Source organism: Buteo buteo, chromosome Z (assembly GCF_964188355.1).
Source record: "Buteo buteo chromosome Z, bButBut1.hap1.1, whole genome shotgun sequence".
Taxonomy (NCBI): Eukaryota; Metazoa; Chordata; class Aves; order Accipitriformes; family Accipitridae; genus Buteo; species Buteo buteo.
Window position 1 is genome coordinate 32,350,765 of NC_134204.1, and position 14,555 is coordinate 32,365,319.

Here is a 14,555-nt window from a genome sequence, read left to right on the forward strand (position 1 = left end):
CTCCACCCCTTCTAAAGATGATAAATATACCTTGTCTAAAAAAATCCTTTGCTTCTATTCAATGAGTATATTGAAACATTTGGCTATTATAATTCTCTTGGAAGGATTAAGTTAACTAGGTGTATTAAGTAAGTTACTTAAACTTAGCTGCATTAAATAACTAGCAGTAAGCTGCTTTGTTTTCATGAGAAACTGCTTGCTGGTCTCTACCTCATATTCCACAGAGATGCTGAGACAAATATTAATACTTTAAAAGCTATTTCAAGGAACCAACCCAACTGTCTCAGCACCTGGGTATTTCATTTTCTTGCAGTGAACTGTCAATGTTTTACTGTGCAGCTGTGCTGAAAGGAAACATAGGGATTACAGCCCCAGTGCTGGGAAGCACTGTGGCACATCTGTGGTCATTTTAGCTGCACAGCAGAAATGTAAAGTGAGTCTAGATTGCCATCCAGTCTTGCTGAGTTGCATCTGCAGCTGCTGGTTACAGAAGTTATTGATCAGGCAAAAAAGTGGACAGATGTGAGCTGTCAGTTAAAGTAGATACTTTTTTTTCTATGAGACACCACCAAATCTGGATGCTGGGATTGACAGACTTCTGGTCTGGGTTAATCTGGCTCTTCTTATATCACAAACATGCAATCATGTCTCCAAAATGAAACTTGCTACCACCAACTTTTCACATTTACGTATTTCAACCTATTTCACTTCCAATCAAACTTATACCTAAAACCTACGATTAACACAGCCCTTCTTCCAGGCATCACAGCTTGTTCAGAAAGCACCTAAAGGAACAATATTACTTTCAGATTTTTCAGCTATAACTGCCTGCCATTAAGTAAAAATAAAGAATTCTCTTTAAAAGAAAATTAGAATTCAAAATTCTATTAAACATAATGTACTAGTAAGAACTGATTCCTCTTTGGGGTTAACTACAGTTGTATCAACTCTCAGGTTTACAAAAACTCTCTTTTGTCAGGTTACAATGGTATAGCTGAGAAGTGACTCTTTGAGTTCAAAGTTTCAGGTAGTTAGTATAGAAGAGAATAGAAATCAAGCCTTTAGACTTGCATTACCAACTGAAGATGATCCTCAGTGAATCAAAACTGATTAGCATTATTCAGCTACAGTTTTTGTCGCCCTTGTGAAGCAAGGTTACCTCCATATATCCCATAGAAATTTATTTGAAACAGTTTGAATGGACAAGAACTAGATGAACCTTGAGACTTTTATGAGTAGCTACCAAGGCATACCAGAGGCTTGTCTGCTTCTTCTGTCAGGAGTGGCTATACTTGAACCAACTGACATTATAAGCAATATAAATTTTAGATAATCAGTTCCTGTTCCCCCTGTAAGTGAAAAAGCTGGAGAGGGAGTGACATACCACCTTGAAAAAGCAAAAAACTGTCATTGCCCATTTTCTTCTGAGGCATGGACATCTGGGCCTAGATCCATCTCACTGAAGATCTGTATCACTGTCTCACATTCATGATTAGCCTGTGTGATGGCTTAAATTGTTAGGTCCGCCCATTGATCATGAGCCCATCTGTAGGTTTTAGGTCTCTCCCTAAACCTCCTGATGTTTCATGGGCCCACTGAGCTATGAATAACTCATCCTTAAGTTCCCAGTCCAGGTCTACCTGAGTCACTTCAATTCTGGCAGCCTGGTCTACCTGCTCATTGTTCTGGTGTTCTTCAGTGGTGATGCCCTTGGGCTTGTGAGCATCTGTATGACATATCCCTTTATAGTAATGCTTTCTACCTGGGCAGCAGTGCCTTGCTAGAAGGCAGCAGTCCAGAAGGGTTTACCTCTGTGCTGCCAGCTGGTCTGTTTCAAGTGATGCAGTCACCTTCACAGGGCATTTACCACCATTCATGGGTCAGTATTAACATAAAGTGCTGGCTGCTTTTGTTATTCAGCTGTCTCTAGGGCCAGCTTCTTCAGACTGGCTCAACTTGCCTTCTCCTTTGATGGCTTTGACTACTTGTTGTGTAGGATTCTGCACAGCAGCCTTCCACTTCCAATGGTTTCCTGCAATGCAACAGGATCTGGTAAGCAGACCATAGTGCTTTTCATCTTCTGATAACTCATTATATGGTGGTACTTCTTTTGCATGAGTCGCCTCTTTGAGTGATGCTCTGAAATTTATGCCTTCTGATGAGTCCGTGATCTTTTTCAGGATTCCTAGGCAGCTGGGATTCCCCATCCAAGCCTGTTGCATGACCAACGCTACCCACTTTATACAGTGTCCTTTGAACATCCAGTACAGCACAGGCAATCATGGTGCTAAGAGGAGCTGTGCTTTTGTACCAACTTCTGAAGCAGCTCAGCCCCCCTCGTACACTACTAGTACCTCTTTTTCAGCCAGAGTGTAGTGGGCCTTGGATCTTCAATACACCCAGCTCCAAAATCCTGAAGGCTGACCTTGCATTGCTCCAGATGTTTTCTGTCTGAGGCTCCAGTTGAGGCTGTGCTCCCCAGCTGCAGTGTAGAGTATGTTTCTCACAGCTGGTCCCATCCAGATGGCCCCAAGGGCTACCACACGAACTATCTCCTCTTTGATGTGTTCAAAGCCCTGTTGCTGCTCAGGGCCCCACTCAGAAAAAGTTCTTCTTTAGGATCACTCAATAGAGAGGGCTCACAAGCTGACTGTAACCTGCCATACACATGCATTCTCCAGTAATCCACAATGCCTAGACAAGTCTGTGTTCTCTTCTTGCTAGCTGGTGGGGACATAGATATTATCTTATTGATTGCAGCCCCATGGGTGTGACGTTCATCTTGCTTTTTTAGTCCCAAGAACTGGATGCCTTGTGCAGGTCCATTTACCTTTCTTTGGTTTCACAGCAAAACCAGCTTTCCAAATGACCTGGATTATTCTTTTCCCCTTCTCAAATGCTTCCTCTGCTGTGTTGCCCCATACAATGATGTCATCCATGTATTGCAGGTGTTCAGGGGCTCTACCCTGTTCCAGTGCAGTCCGTATCAGTCAAAGACTGATACGTAGGTAGGGTTGTGCTCCAGCCCTGGGGCAGTCATTTCCAGGTGTATTGGACACCCCACCATATGAAAGCAAACTGTGGCTGGTGCTCTGCTGCTAAAGGGATAAAGAAAAATGCTTTGGCAATATCAATTGTGTCATACTGCTTGGCCACCTTTGACTCCTGTTCATATTGAGTTCTAGCTTGTCCCACACGGCAGCACTCAATGGTGGCATCACTTTGTTCAGGCCATGATAGTCCACTGTGAACCTCCCCCCCCCGTCAGATTTTTGCATGGGCCTTATGGGACTATTTAAGGGTTATTAAGTCGTGCTTATCACTCCTTCGCTCTCCAACAGATGAATCAACTTACAAATAGTAACCAGGGAGTCTTGGCTGGTGTGATACTACCACTGGTGCACTGTCACAGTAGCAACCAGCACCTGCTGTTCTTTGTCATGCAGCAACCCTACAATGGAGAGGTCAGGCAAGGTAGACAGTTATTTAGTCTTCTTTCTGTCTGCTGTGGCTACACCAAAGGCCCATCAGTACCTTCTTCAGTCCTTGAATACCCTCTCCTGAGATAGTCTATTCCAAGGATACATGGAGACTCTAGGCCATCACAACAGGATGCTTCTGCCATTTGTGCCATGTTAGGCTCACCTCAGCCTCCAACACAGACAACTGTTGACATCCCCGTCACTCCACAAATCCAGATAGGTCCCGCCCCCTTCTACCCTGATAACATTATGGTACACTGTGTACCAGTATCCACCAAAGCCTTATACCCCTGTGGATCCAATGTGCGAGGCCACTGAATCCATACAGTCCATTAAACTTTGTTATCCCCTTCTCCACCTAGCCAGAGGCAAGGACCCTTTAATCCTGGTTGTAGTATTCACTCTGACTCCCGTGGCGTCAGACCACAAGTCCCTTCACCAAGCTCAGGAGGAGAGGCATTTTCAGCCCTTATTCTGTGTCTGGGGGACTGCTGGATGCTTTCCACTGTCTTGGCAGCAATTAGTGCGGCAACCTTCTGGGTTGGTCCCTCTTAGTGGCTGTCTTCCCCCGCAGTTCAGGTATAAGTGCTTCTTGCTTCAAGGTGAGTGCACTATCCCTGTTCCTTGTGTCCTACCCCAGCCACGCAGGAAGAACCAGAGGGTGCCATATGGTGTGCACCTGGGGCTCCCTTTCTCTCTGGCAGGGGGAGGCTGACTCCATAGGGTACCCTTGACAGCCAAGACACTTTCTGTGGGGATGAGAAGTGGAGGCATTATCTTTGAAACACCCTGGAACCGGCAAGACAGTCTCTCCACAGTTGGTATCTCAAGATGTGGCCGGTCCGTCATCACCAGTCAGTTGGCATATGATACTGATGCATCTTCCACAGACCTCCTTTACATGGCCCATGAGTACTGGACATCATGCAGATCTGTGGAGACCTGTTTGTTGTCCAGGTCACTGTAGACTGCCTCTGCCACTGCTAATTCTCTTACATACTGAACACCTTCCTCAGCAGGGGTTTAATTGCCTCAGTAATTGACAAGAACACCCTTGAGAGGACACCTCACACTCAACAGGAACCACCTCCAGAGGCTGCAGATTGTCAACTGTCTTCTGATTCCTTTGTTGATTCCCTAACAAGGGATCCCAGCTGCTGGGCTTCTCTGCCCTCAATTCCTGGCTATCCCCTTCAGCATCCCAGCATTTGAGCAACCAGGCAGCAATATGCTTGCCTGGCTGGAAGCTGTAATTTTTCTGCACATTTTGGAGCTTGGTCAGTGTTAGGGATGGGGTGGTTTCTGCCTCTTGGATGACTTCTATCGCTTTCTCTTTATGTTTCCTTGCCAAAGGACTGGCTTCCTGATCAGACCCTTCCTCCTCCTCCTCCTTTACTAATTGATGGTACAGTTCTGTTGACCTCCACTGCCAGTGCTTTCTTTTTACTACTGGGGCAATCACTGTGGTTGAGGTTTGGGTCCCTGTCTCAGCCATCATGTCCTTGGAGGTAGAGGCCCACTTTCCCTTGCTGCTGTGACAGTGCTAGACAGAAGCTCAATAGGCACAGGTCAAGCCCCAGAACAGTACTAGAAGCTGCTGGGTCTCACTGAGGTAGGCAATGCACCCTTCCATCCCGTAGTGTGCCAATTCAATGGGATTGCATGCCTGTTCAGGTGTAAAATCCCAGGTTATAGGAGGTGATAATAGCGCTAGGCACCTGCCCAAACCCTCCTACACACCCTGTCACCCAGGGATCAACTGCCTCAGGGCACGTTTCTCTGTCAGCTCAGCAACAAGTTGTTTACTCTTATGCCAGCACCAAACCAGGTTCCACACACCCAACAACAAGCCAACAATGTTAGATAATAGGATCAAACATCTTACACAAGGATGTACAAAAAACTCAGGAGCCCACGCAACAGAGCTGGACACATCAATCCCAGAGGAGAAGAGGGAGGTGTAATCCCTTGTTCTCTCCACAAGGTAGCTCATGCAGCACAGGAATGGCATCACAGCCAGGGCCGTATGCCAGTCCAGGCATACAGCCACTGCTTTTATCAAAATGTTTCCAAGCACAGTGAAATACATTGATAAGCAGCACAGCAAACAGCAAAAGCCAAAAGCAGCCATTAAAAAGCCCTAGACTCTAATACAGAGTAAAGCAAGCAAGCTTTGTGACCCACCCAGGAGCCAGCCAATTAACAAATTAACATGCTCAGATCAAAACTGTCATTACCTCAAGCCCCACACTGGATGCAAAAAAGGACTGTGACAGATTGACCCAGCCAGTGGCCAAACACCCATGCAGCTGCTCACTCACTCCTATCTCCCATGGGATGAGGAGTAAATAGAAGTAAGGTGAGAAGACTCGGACTGAGAGAATGACAGTTTAATAGAGAAAATGAAAGCCGCGTACACAAGCAAAGAAGCAAGAAGAGGAATTAATTCATTACTTCCCATGGCCAGGCAGATGTCCAGCCACTTCCTGGAAAGCTGGGCCCCAGTACACGTAATGGTTGCTCGGGAAGAAAAATGCTGTAACCATGACCTTCCCTGCTTTGTCCTCCTTTTCCTGAGCTTTTATTGCTGAGCATGCCTTTATATGGCATAAAATATCCCTTTGGTGAGTTTGGGTCAGCTGTCGTGGCTGTGTCTCTCCCAGCCTCTTGCCCACCCCCAGCCCTCTCTCTGGGGGAGTACAGGGGGTGGGGCAGGGCAGAGTGGGAGAGAGAGAAAGCCGTGACACTGTGCAAGCACTGTTCAGCAATAGCCAAAACATCCCTGTCTTACCAACACTGCTTTAGCCACAAATCCAAAGCACAGCAACATGTGGGCTGCAATGGAGAAAATTAACTCCTCATTCCCACTGTCCGAAAGAAAGACTTTTAAGATGGTACCCATGATCCATGAGGGAAGCAGGGAATACAGAAAGCTTGTCACAGACGAGCATACACAACCTAGTTTCCCTCTAGGTGAGTCCCAGCTGCTGAATCAACTCTTCTTTCTCCACTTCCCACCCAAAGCTCTTTCCCACATGAGTGTTGACACTTACAGTTCTATGACGTTCTCCTTTTGCATTTAAATAAGCTTTGATTGCAGCCAAACCTGCATACTCTCCTTGGGCTCCACTGCAAGAGGAATACAAACCCCATTACACAAGCATACAAATCAGAAAGGGCCAGCTCTCTACTGAAACTTCAAAATTGTCCAGCCCTAATCCTTCTCAATAACTTTAGGCAAGTGTCAGCAACTTAAAAGAAGCACATCCCATGGGTTAAATTACAAATAGACAAGCATTAATTAACAGCTCCTGCCTCTTTTGCAAACAGTCGATGAAAAAAGTTATGCCATTTTATGTGCTTACATTATGATGTTAAATCCTTTTGGTGACTGAGCTGATCCTCAATTCTGCACCTAGCAGGGGACTGTGTGCTTGACTACAGAGAGGCAGACTAATACTGAAATGCATAGTAAAGTGTACGCAGTGAAACAAGAACTCTTTTGGTGATATCCTAAGTGTAAAGTAAGTCCTTGATGCTCATTTTATATCAAAACTACTAACAGACATAAACAGGCTGCAGCAGTACTCATTCAGATCTGCTTTATCTATTTCAGTGACCATGCAGATCCTAGGCATTCTTCCGTCAAACCTAGTATTACCTAGAGCATCATATATCAGTTTCAACAATTATATAGTTGCCAGCTCATACAGCTTACTCCTATTTCAAATCTTTCATTTTAGCTCATAGGAGGGTATCAGTAACATCACCATTTTAAGCAAGCAATGGTGGAGAAACCAGCCTTCATAGAAAGGAAAACATGGGAAAAAAAAACCATTAATAGAATTAATACATTAATAAATTAAATAAATAAATTAAAACATTAATAAAATAATAGAAAAGACCATTAAAGTTTTAGAAGAGATGAGACAAAGTAAGGTTCTGCAGTCTTGAAAAAACAAATCTTGTTTTCATAACCTGGCATTCAAGGCTTCTCTTTATCAAATTTAATTTTAGAAACTTCTTTCACTTTTGGCTTGCACATTTTCTTTAGAGATAAGTTTTTGGAATCATGTTAAGGAGCAAATGTTCAGGAAAAATTTCCTACCTGTTTGGTTGGAAGGAGATTTTGTCATAGCCAGTAATCTCACATAGGTCCTTCTCTAAATCCTTGAAAAGCTGCTGATACCCTTGAGCTTGATCCAGGGGCACAAAAGGGTGGATGTTGGCAAATTCTTTCCATGAAATAGGCTATTAAAAAAAAAAAATGTGCTGCAAGGAAAAATTCTGCAGACAACTCTGTTTTGTTGTTGAACTCTATGAAGGAAAGAAGCTGCCCTGTGCTCAAATAAAAATCAAACAATTCTTGTGCAGCAAGACAAGTTCCCAACCTCATTATAGGATGTGGCCTGGCTGAACATAGAGCTTTGGCTGGAACTCAGGTAAAATTAGGAGAGTTTATGACCTTTGGAAGAAGGGGCAGGCAACTCAGGAGGACTACAAGAATGCTGTGAGGTTACACAGGGAGAAAACTAGAAGGGCCAAAGTCCAACTAGAACTTCATCTCGCTACTGCCATAAAAGATAATAAAAAATGTTTCTATAAATACATTAGCAACAAAGGAGAGCTAAGGAGAATCTCCATCCATTATTGGATACGGGGGGAAACATAGTGACAAAGGATGAGGAAAAGGGTGAGGTACTTTTAATGCCTTCTTTGCCGCAGTCTTTAACGGTAAGACCAATTGTACGCCAGGTACCCAGCCCCCTGAGCTGGAAGACAGGGATGGGGAGCAGAATGAAGCCCCCGTAATCCCAGAGGAACTGGTTAACGACTTCCCACACCACTTAGACACAGACAAGTCTATGGGGCCTGATGGGATCCACTCAAGGGTACTGAGGGAGCTGGTGGAAGTGCTCACCAAGCCACTTTCCATCATTTGTCAGCAGTCCTGGCTAACTGGGGAGGTCCCAGTTGACTGGAGGTTAGCAAATGTGACACCCATCTAGAATAAAGTCTGGAAGGAGGATCTGGGGAACTACAGGCCTGTCAGTCCAACCTTGGTGCTGAGGAAGGTTATGCAGCGGATCATCTTAAGTACCATCACATGGCACATATGGGACAACAAGGTGATCAGGCCCAGTCAGCACGGGTTTCTGAAAGGCAGGTCCTGCTTGACTAACCTGATTTCCTTCTATGACAAGGTGACCTGCTTAGAGGGTGAGGGAAAGGCTGTGGATGTTGTCTACCTAGACTTCCGCAAAGCCTTTGACATTGTTTCCCACAGCATTCTCCTGGAGAAACTGGCTGCTTATGGCTTGGATGGGTGTACTCTTTGCTGGTAAAAAACTGGCTGGATGGTTGGGCCCAAAGAGTGGTGATGAATGGAGTGAAATCCAGTTGGTGTCCGGTCACAAGTGGTGTTCCCCAGGGCTCAGTTTTGGGGCCAGTTCTGTTTAATAACTTTATCAGTGATCTGGACAAGGGGATCGAGTGCACCCTCCGTAAGTCTGCAGATGACACCAAGTTGGACAGGAGTGTTGATCTGCTTAAGGGTAGGAAGGCTTTACAGAGGGATCTGGACAGGCTGGATCGATGGCCCGAGACCAACTGTATGAAGATCAACAAGGCCAAGTGCTGGGTCCTGCACTTGGGTCACAACAACCCCATGCAACACTACAGGCTTGGGGAAGGAAGAGCAGCTGCAAAGCTGCCTGGCAGAGAAAGGACCTGGGGGTGTTGGTCCACAGCTGGCCAGGAAGGCCAATAGCATCCTGGCTTACACCAGAAATAGTGTGGCCAGCAGGACTAGGGAAGTGATTGTCCCTTTGTACTTGGCACTGGTGAGCCCGCATATTGAGGTCTGTGCTCAGTTTTGGGCCCCTCACTACAGGAAAGACAATGAGGTGCTGGAGCGTGTCCAAAGAAGGGCAACCAAGTTGGTGAATGGTTTAGAGGACAAGTCTTATGAGGAGCGGCTGAGAGAACTGGGGTTGTTTAGCCTGGAGAAAAGGAGACTCAGGGGAGACCTTATCGCTCTCTACAACTACCTGACAGGAGGTTGTAGTGAGGTGGGTGTTGGTCTCTTCTCCCAAGTAACAAGTGATAGGACAAGAGAAAATGGCCTCAAGTTGTGCCAGGGGAGGTTTAGATTGGATATTGGGAAAAATTTATTCACCAAAGGGTTGTCAGGCATTGGAACAAGCTGCCCAGGGAAGTGGTTGAGTCACCATCCCTGGGGTATTTAAAAGATGTGTAGATGTGGCGCTTACAGACATGGTTTAGTGGTGGACTTGGCAGTGTTAGGTTAATGATTGGACTTGATGATCTTAAAGGTCTTTTCCAACCTAAATGATTCTATGATTCTATGATTTCCAGTAACATTTTTTTTCAACATTCAGAAGATACTTAAAAATCCTTAGTTTCTCCTTCTAGGTCACCTACACTTATGTAGAGCTGTGGGGTTACAGGGAAAACAGGGAGGAGTTTGTGGAATACTACGTAACACTCAATTTGTTCACACAGTTTTGTTGCTATCCATTTTAATTAGAAGGGAATATAGAAGACAGAAAACAGTGAAGGGAGAAGACATAGAGAAGGCAGTGAGAGAAAGGGGACAAAGGAAACCTAGTGAAAGATCAAAGTGAGAAACCAATAGGGAGAGAGCAGAGGAAGCTCATTCAGAGTCAAAAAGTAATTCGGTACCCAAACAGCCTAGCTAATGCTCTGCTTCATTTGCTACCAGCTAGAAAAATGAAGATACTTGGAGACTGCAGCTCCTCACCTGGACAAAAGGCGTGCTATCCTAAGAAACAGCAAACTGACAGAGAAGCATGAATTGCCAGTCCCACCTGACTCTCCATATTTCTGAGGATTTGACTGTAAGATTTGTAATGTGGATAGAAGTTAGGTACTGCAACACCACATGAGGGAACAGGATGGTGATAACAAATTCCAAAAATTACATTCATTATTTTTTTCAGTAGGGAGTCTTCAAAGTCACTCACTCTCCTGCTGTTGTTGCACCCCTACTGTGCTTTTTTGAGCTTTTTTCCTAGCGGAGAAGGGAGCTGATGACTTTAACTACTTCTGAAATTGCCTCCTCAGCTGCAGTGCTAGACCAAAAGCAGTCTTTACTTCTCTGCAATGACACTGGATAGATAGTTTACTCATGTGGGTCTCAAGTAAGATGGGATTATTGCAACTTACTGTAAGTTCAGCTGAACTATTGAGCTTCATTGTGCAGGACCCCTAAAAATACAAACACATTTGACAGTATTTATTGAAATATATGAATATGTACGTAAGTACCTAATTTTTTTCTCTGTTTGATAAATACCTACCAAAGGAATCATGCTGTGAACAAGGGAAATATCTTTGTTTTCTAATCTTTTCAGGTACCGCACGATATTTGTCTCAGAGTGATAGCTGGAGAACACAAAATGTGGTGTTAAGGCAAGTAGGTTAGCTATACCAGCTGGTTTGTCTGTGCTTCAACATAGGAAAATCCATAAAAAAGAATTAAGGCTGAGGATAATTTTTAATATATACTAGATACTTCTTTCCAAGTCAGTAGTGTACGCTTGCTAATAGCAATGTGGATGAAAAATGCCTATTGTCATTCACTCAGAAATGCTATCAGTAAAAATGGAATATAAGGGCTCTACTAAGTCTGATGATACTATGTCCTCAAATTATAGCTTGTACAATGTAGCAGATTAACGGAAAAACACATCCCCCATGTGAGCATGAGTATTGTTCATTTTAAACATTAAAGATTTCTAAAAATGCTAATAAATAGATTATTTCAGAGTAATGAGTTACTGTGTGAATACAGCTACAAAACTGTCCTCAGCTGACTCCAGTATCACTTTTGAAAGGAGATACTTTCAGATTTCATTAAAATACCACATATACAGCAATTTCACAAACCTGTTGAAAACCTGATGTGTCAAGAATTTGGAAGTTCTCTTAAATGGGGTGCTAAGGATGCCTTTGGTTTCCTCGCCCATACTCTCAGCAATTAGCTCCTTTGACACAAAGAAACATGGAGTCAAATACCTTCATGGAAATTTCTCTTTTCACAGTCAATTTCTATCAGAACTAATTTATACTACCAGCTTACCTCAAGATATAATCAGGTCTTTAGGTAAAAAAAACCCAAAACTTCATTAGCATACATATCTGTATATATCTAGCATGACAACAGCATTATATTAAAACTGAGTACAGATGTCTCAATAGTCCGCATCTTGGAAGTATTGCCGCTAATTACTAATGACATGCAACAAAAATTCCAGTGGGAGAGAAATAATTGACCACCATGTCCTAAGCCTCACAAAACAAGTAACAGCCTAAATGCAAGGTGTCAAAGCTGGCCAAAAGGACTAAGTGTCACAATCAGAAAATGGCATTACTCAGTTACATAAATCACTGTTACCTCATGCTGCCTCTTTCTTTAAGAGAGGATCTGAAATTCTCAGTATTTAACAAATGGTCATCATATAGACAACCACTATCCCAGGAGCAGTTTTGCTTTTCGTTAAACTTCTGAAACATTCAGATAATTTAATCCGTATGATCTATTGACTACTTACAGCTGAAGACTCACAACCGAAAATCCATAATATGTCATCTAGGTCCTTCTCATTTACAGTTTCATCAAGTGATACTCCAAGCTATGGATAAAAGCAGCAGTAATTGCTCAAAGCTCTTAATTCCAGATGCATAGTATATTTGTTCTAGTCAACCAAAAATATTCCAGAAACATAGGAGGAAAAAAAATATAATCAACCTACCCAACAGTATGTGAATATCACTTCATTTTTGTAACAAATCCATAAATCTATTTTACTATTTTATTTACATAAAATTTTCCTATTCCTACTTTGCCCCTGCTAAACCATCCAAGCCAGATGGCTCACAAGCTTCAAGACTTGTGACCTCACTTCTAACATTTCTAAGGGTTTTCCATTTAGCAGGAAAATTGCCCATTTTGCTAGACCACCACCCCCATCCCATTTTACAGAACATAGTAGACTTTGCCAAAAGTCCTTAGTGCCTACCAAAATGTGGTTTAGATTTCAATCTGTCTTTAAAGACTGCCACAAGACCTGAATTCTGGAAGTCACCTTGCATTTCATCATTAAGTTTCAGAGTCTCTCCAGTCTAGCCCTTTGTGGCATATTTAACATGAAACAATTAGATAATCTTTTCAAATAGACAATAAAATGAAAATAGAATTATTATTTCTGGAAGTTCAGTACATCACTTAACAACTTCATTCTTCATATTTATATTGACTGATATATGTGAGCAAATGACAAGAAGTCTTACATAATTTTGTTCTGTTTAGCACATATAATGACTAGAAACTTAATGCAGAAAAAGTCATGCTACAAAATTTCTGAAAGTTTTAGGGAGTTGCTTACTCTGCCATCACTATAAATCCGAAAATTTATCTTTCTAAGAGCTGCCCTGTCCAAAACCTCTTTGACTGAGCATCCACACGTGATTGTCAAGGTATCAAAGAACAGATCATGATGTAGTTTATGACCAGCTCTTCTGAGACCTATAAAAAACAGTAAGTTAATTCTATTAGCTGTATATGGTATTGATTGCTTACACAGTACTTGCATAACAGCACTATCAATCTTGTAAATAAATCCTTTTACATAATAAAGGAAAACATTCCCTTTGCCTACAGAGCAGCAAACCCACCAGCTTTTTAGCAAAATGTCACTACTCATGAAATGCATCTAAATCAGATTCAGACCTAATTAATAATGCAGATTGATTCTAGGGAAGATCCTTCTGATACATCAGATTTCTAATATATACAGTAGCATAATTGGTATATGAATGCAATAAGGACAAAATCACAAGACTGGAAAGGAAAATTTTATTATATAAATGGATATTAACCATCATGCAGCTTGCCATAGCAAAGTTTAGAGTCTTAGTGCTTTTCACAGCAGCAAAAGGTCTTCCAGCTAAGCTGGCAAATAAAGCATGGATAATTATGGCAATCGTTCCTCAATTCCCAGCATCCCAGTTCTGTATAGCTCCTTCTGACAGCAACGATAGTCATGCCAGTGAAAAAAACCTACCAGACCACATGGTCAGCTGCAACCATTATTTTCTGCTACAGATTCTATGCTTTCGGTCAGCTGTTAAGCTTTAGGATTTCAGTGTTCATAGCAGGTATGATACTCCATCCAACTTAACTGATATGTTCCTATTTCTTTAATCTCATTTATTACTTATTTTTGCTATGTTATTAATACTCTGTGCAGATTTCTGTGTGTAAACTAGGATGGTCCAGTAAGTGAAGTACAGAGCTTGCAGCTGGAAACCAGCATTTGAATCTTGTCACCTAGAGACATGCTGTGTAGACTTCTGTTAGTTTCCCAGAGAAACAGAAGTGACGCTTGCAAGCTCATATCACATAGATATCTAATCCTTGGATGTCATTATCAGAATTACACAAAAACATCAGCTATGAATTTTGTATTAAAATGTTCTCTCCAGAGTTGAGAAAACACACATCAGCTGGCAAAAAACCCCCATAAGTTTATTTAAGAAGGTCTAAGTATTTAAGAACAGTTTCTGCAAACATTAAACACTCACCTTCAGCTAAGATTAGAGTAGCATTGTGTACCCGTCTTGCAATATGCCTTAATCCATCAGACCCATGGTATATACCAAACATGGCTGCCATGTTAGCCAGAAGAGCCTAGGATCCAAATACAGTTTACGACATCATTATAATCATCATCATCATCATCATCACCATAATCATCATGATCATCATCAAAGATTACTTCATGTTAGTTTAGTGGAAAGTTTCTTTAGCACCCAGGGACAACCACATATCCTCAGCTAATATTATACTTGATTACGTTTTGCCTACAAAATAAAAGGTGGGAAAGGCAAATACTTTTAGGAAGCCGTAAGCACTGATTATGAATTCAACGGCTCTTGAAATGTAACTGTGTCAGCAGTTAACATGAACTTAAATTCATCTACTGCAACAAAGACGTTTGAAGACTCCCGAGTAAAGTTAGTCTCATA

General features: G+C 42.5%; 1 protein-coding gene across 1 annotated transcript in view; it reads right to left on the minus strand.

Annotated features, from left to right (window-relative positions):
• GLDC (glycine decarboxylase) overlaps nucleotides 1-14,555 on the minus strand; it is a 50,534-nt gene that overhangs the window by 9,975 nt on the left and 26,004 nt on the right. Inside the window, exons 9-16 of the mRNA XM_075020913.1 lie at nucleotides 14,112-14,217; nucleotides 12,914-13,053; nucleotides 12,080-12,160; nucleotides 11,415-11,512; nucleotides 10,826-10,910; nucleotides 10,692-10,733; nucleotides 7,591-7,733; nucleotides 6,536-6,611 (exon numbers count right to left, since the gene is read on the minus strand). Coding sequence (XP_074877014.1) covers nucleotides 6,536-6,611; nucleotides 7,591-7,733; nucleotides 10,692-10,733; nucleotides 10,826-10,910; nucleotides 11,415-11,512; nucleotides 12,080-12,160; nucleotides 12,914-13,053; nucleotides 14,112-14,217 — 771 coding nt within the window. The remainder of the gene's footprint in view (nucleotides 1-6,535; nucleotides 6,612-7,590; nucleotides 7,734-10,691; nucleotides 10,734-10,825; nucleotides 10,911-11,414; nucleotides 11,513-12,079; nucleotides 12,161-12,913; nucleotides 13,054-14,111; nucleotides 14,218-14,555) is intronic.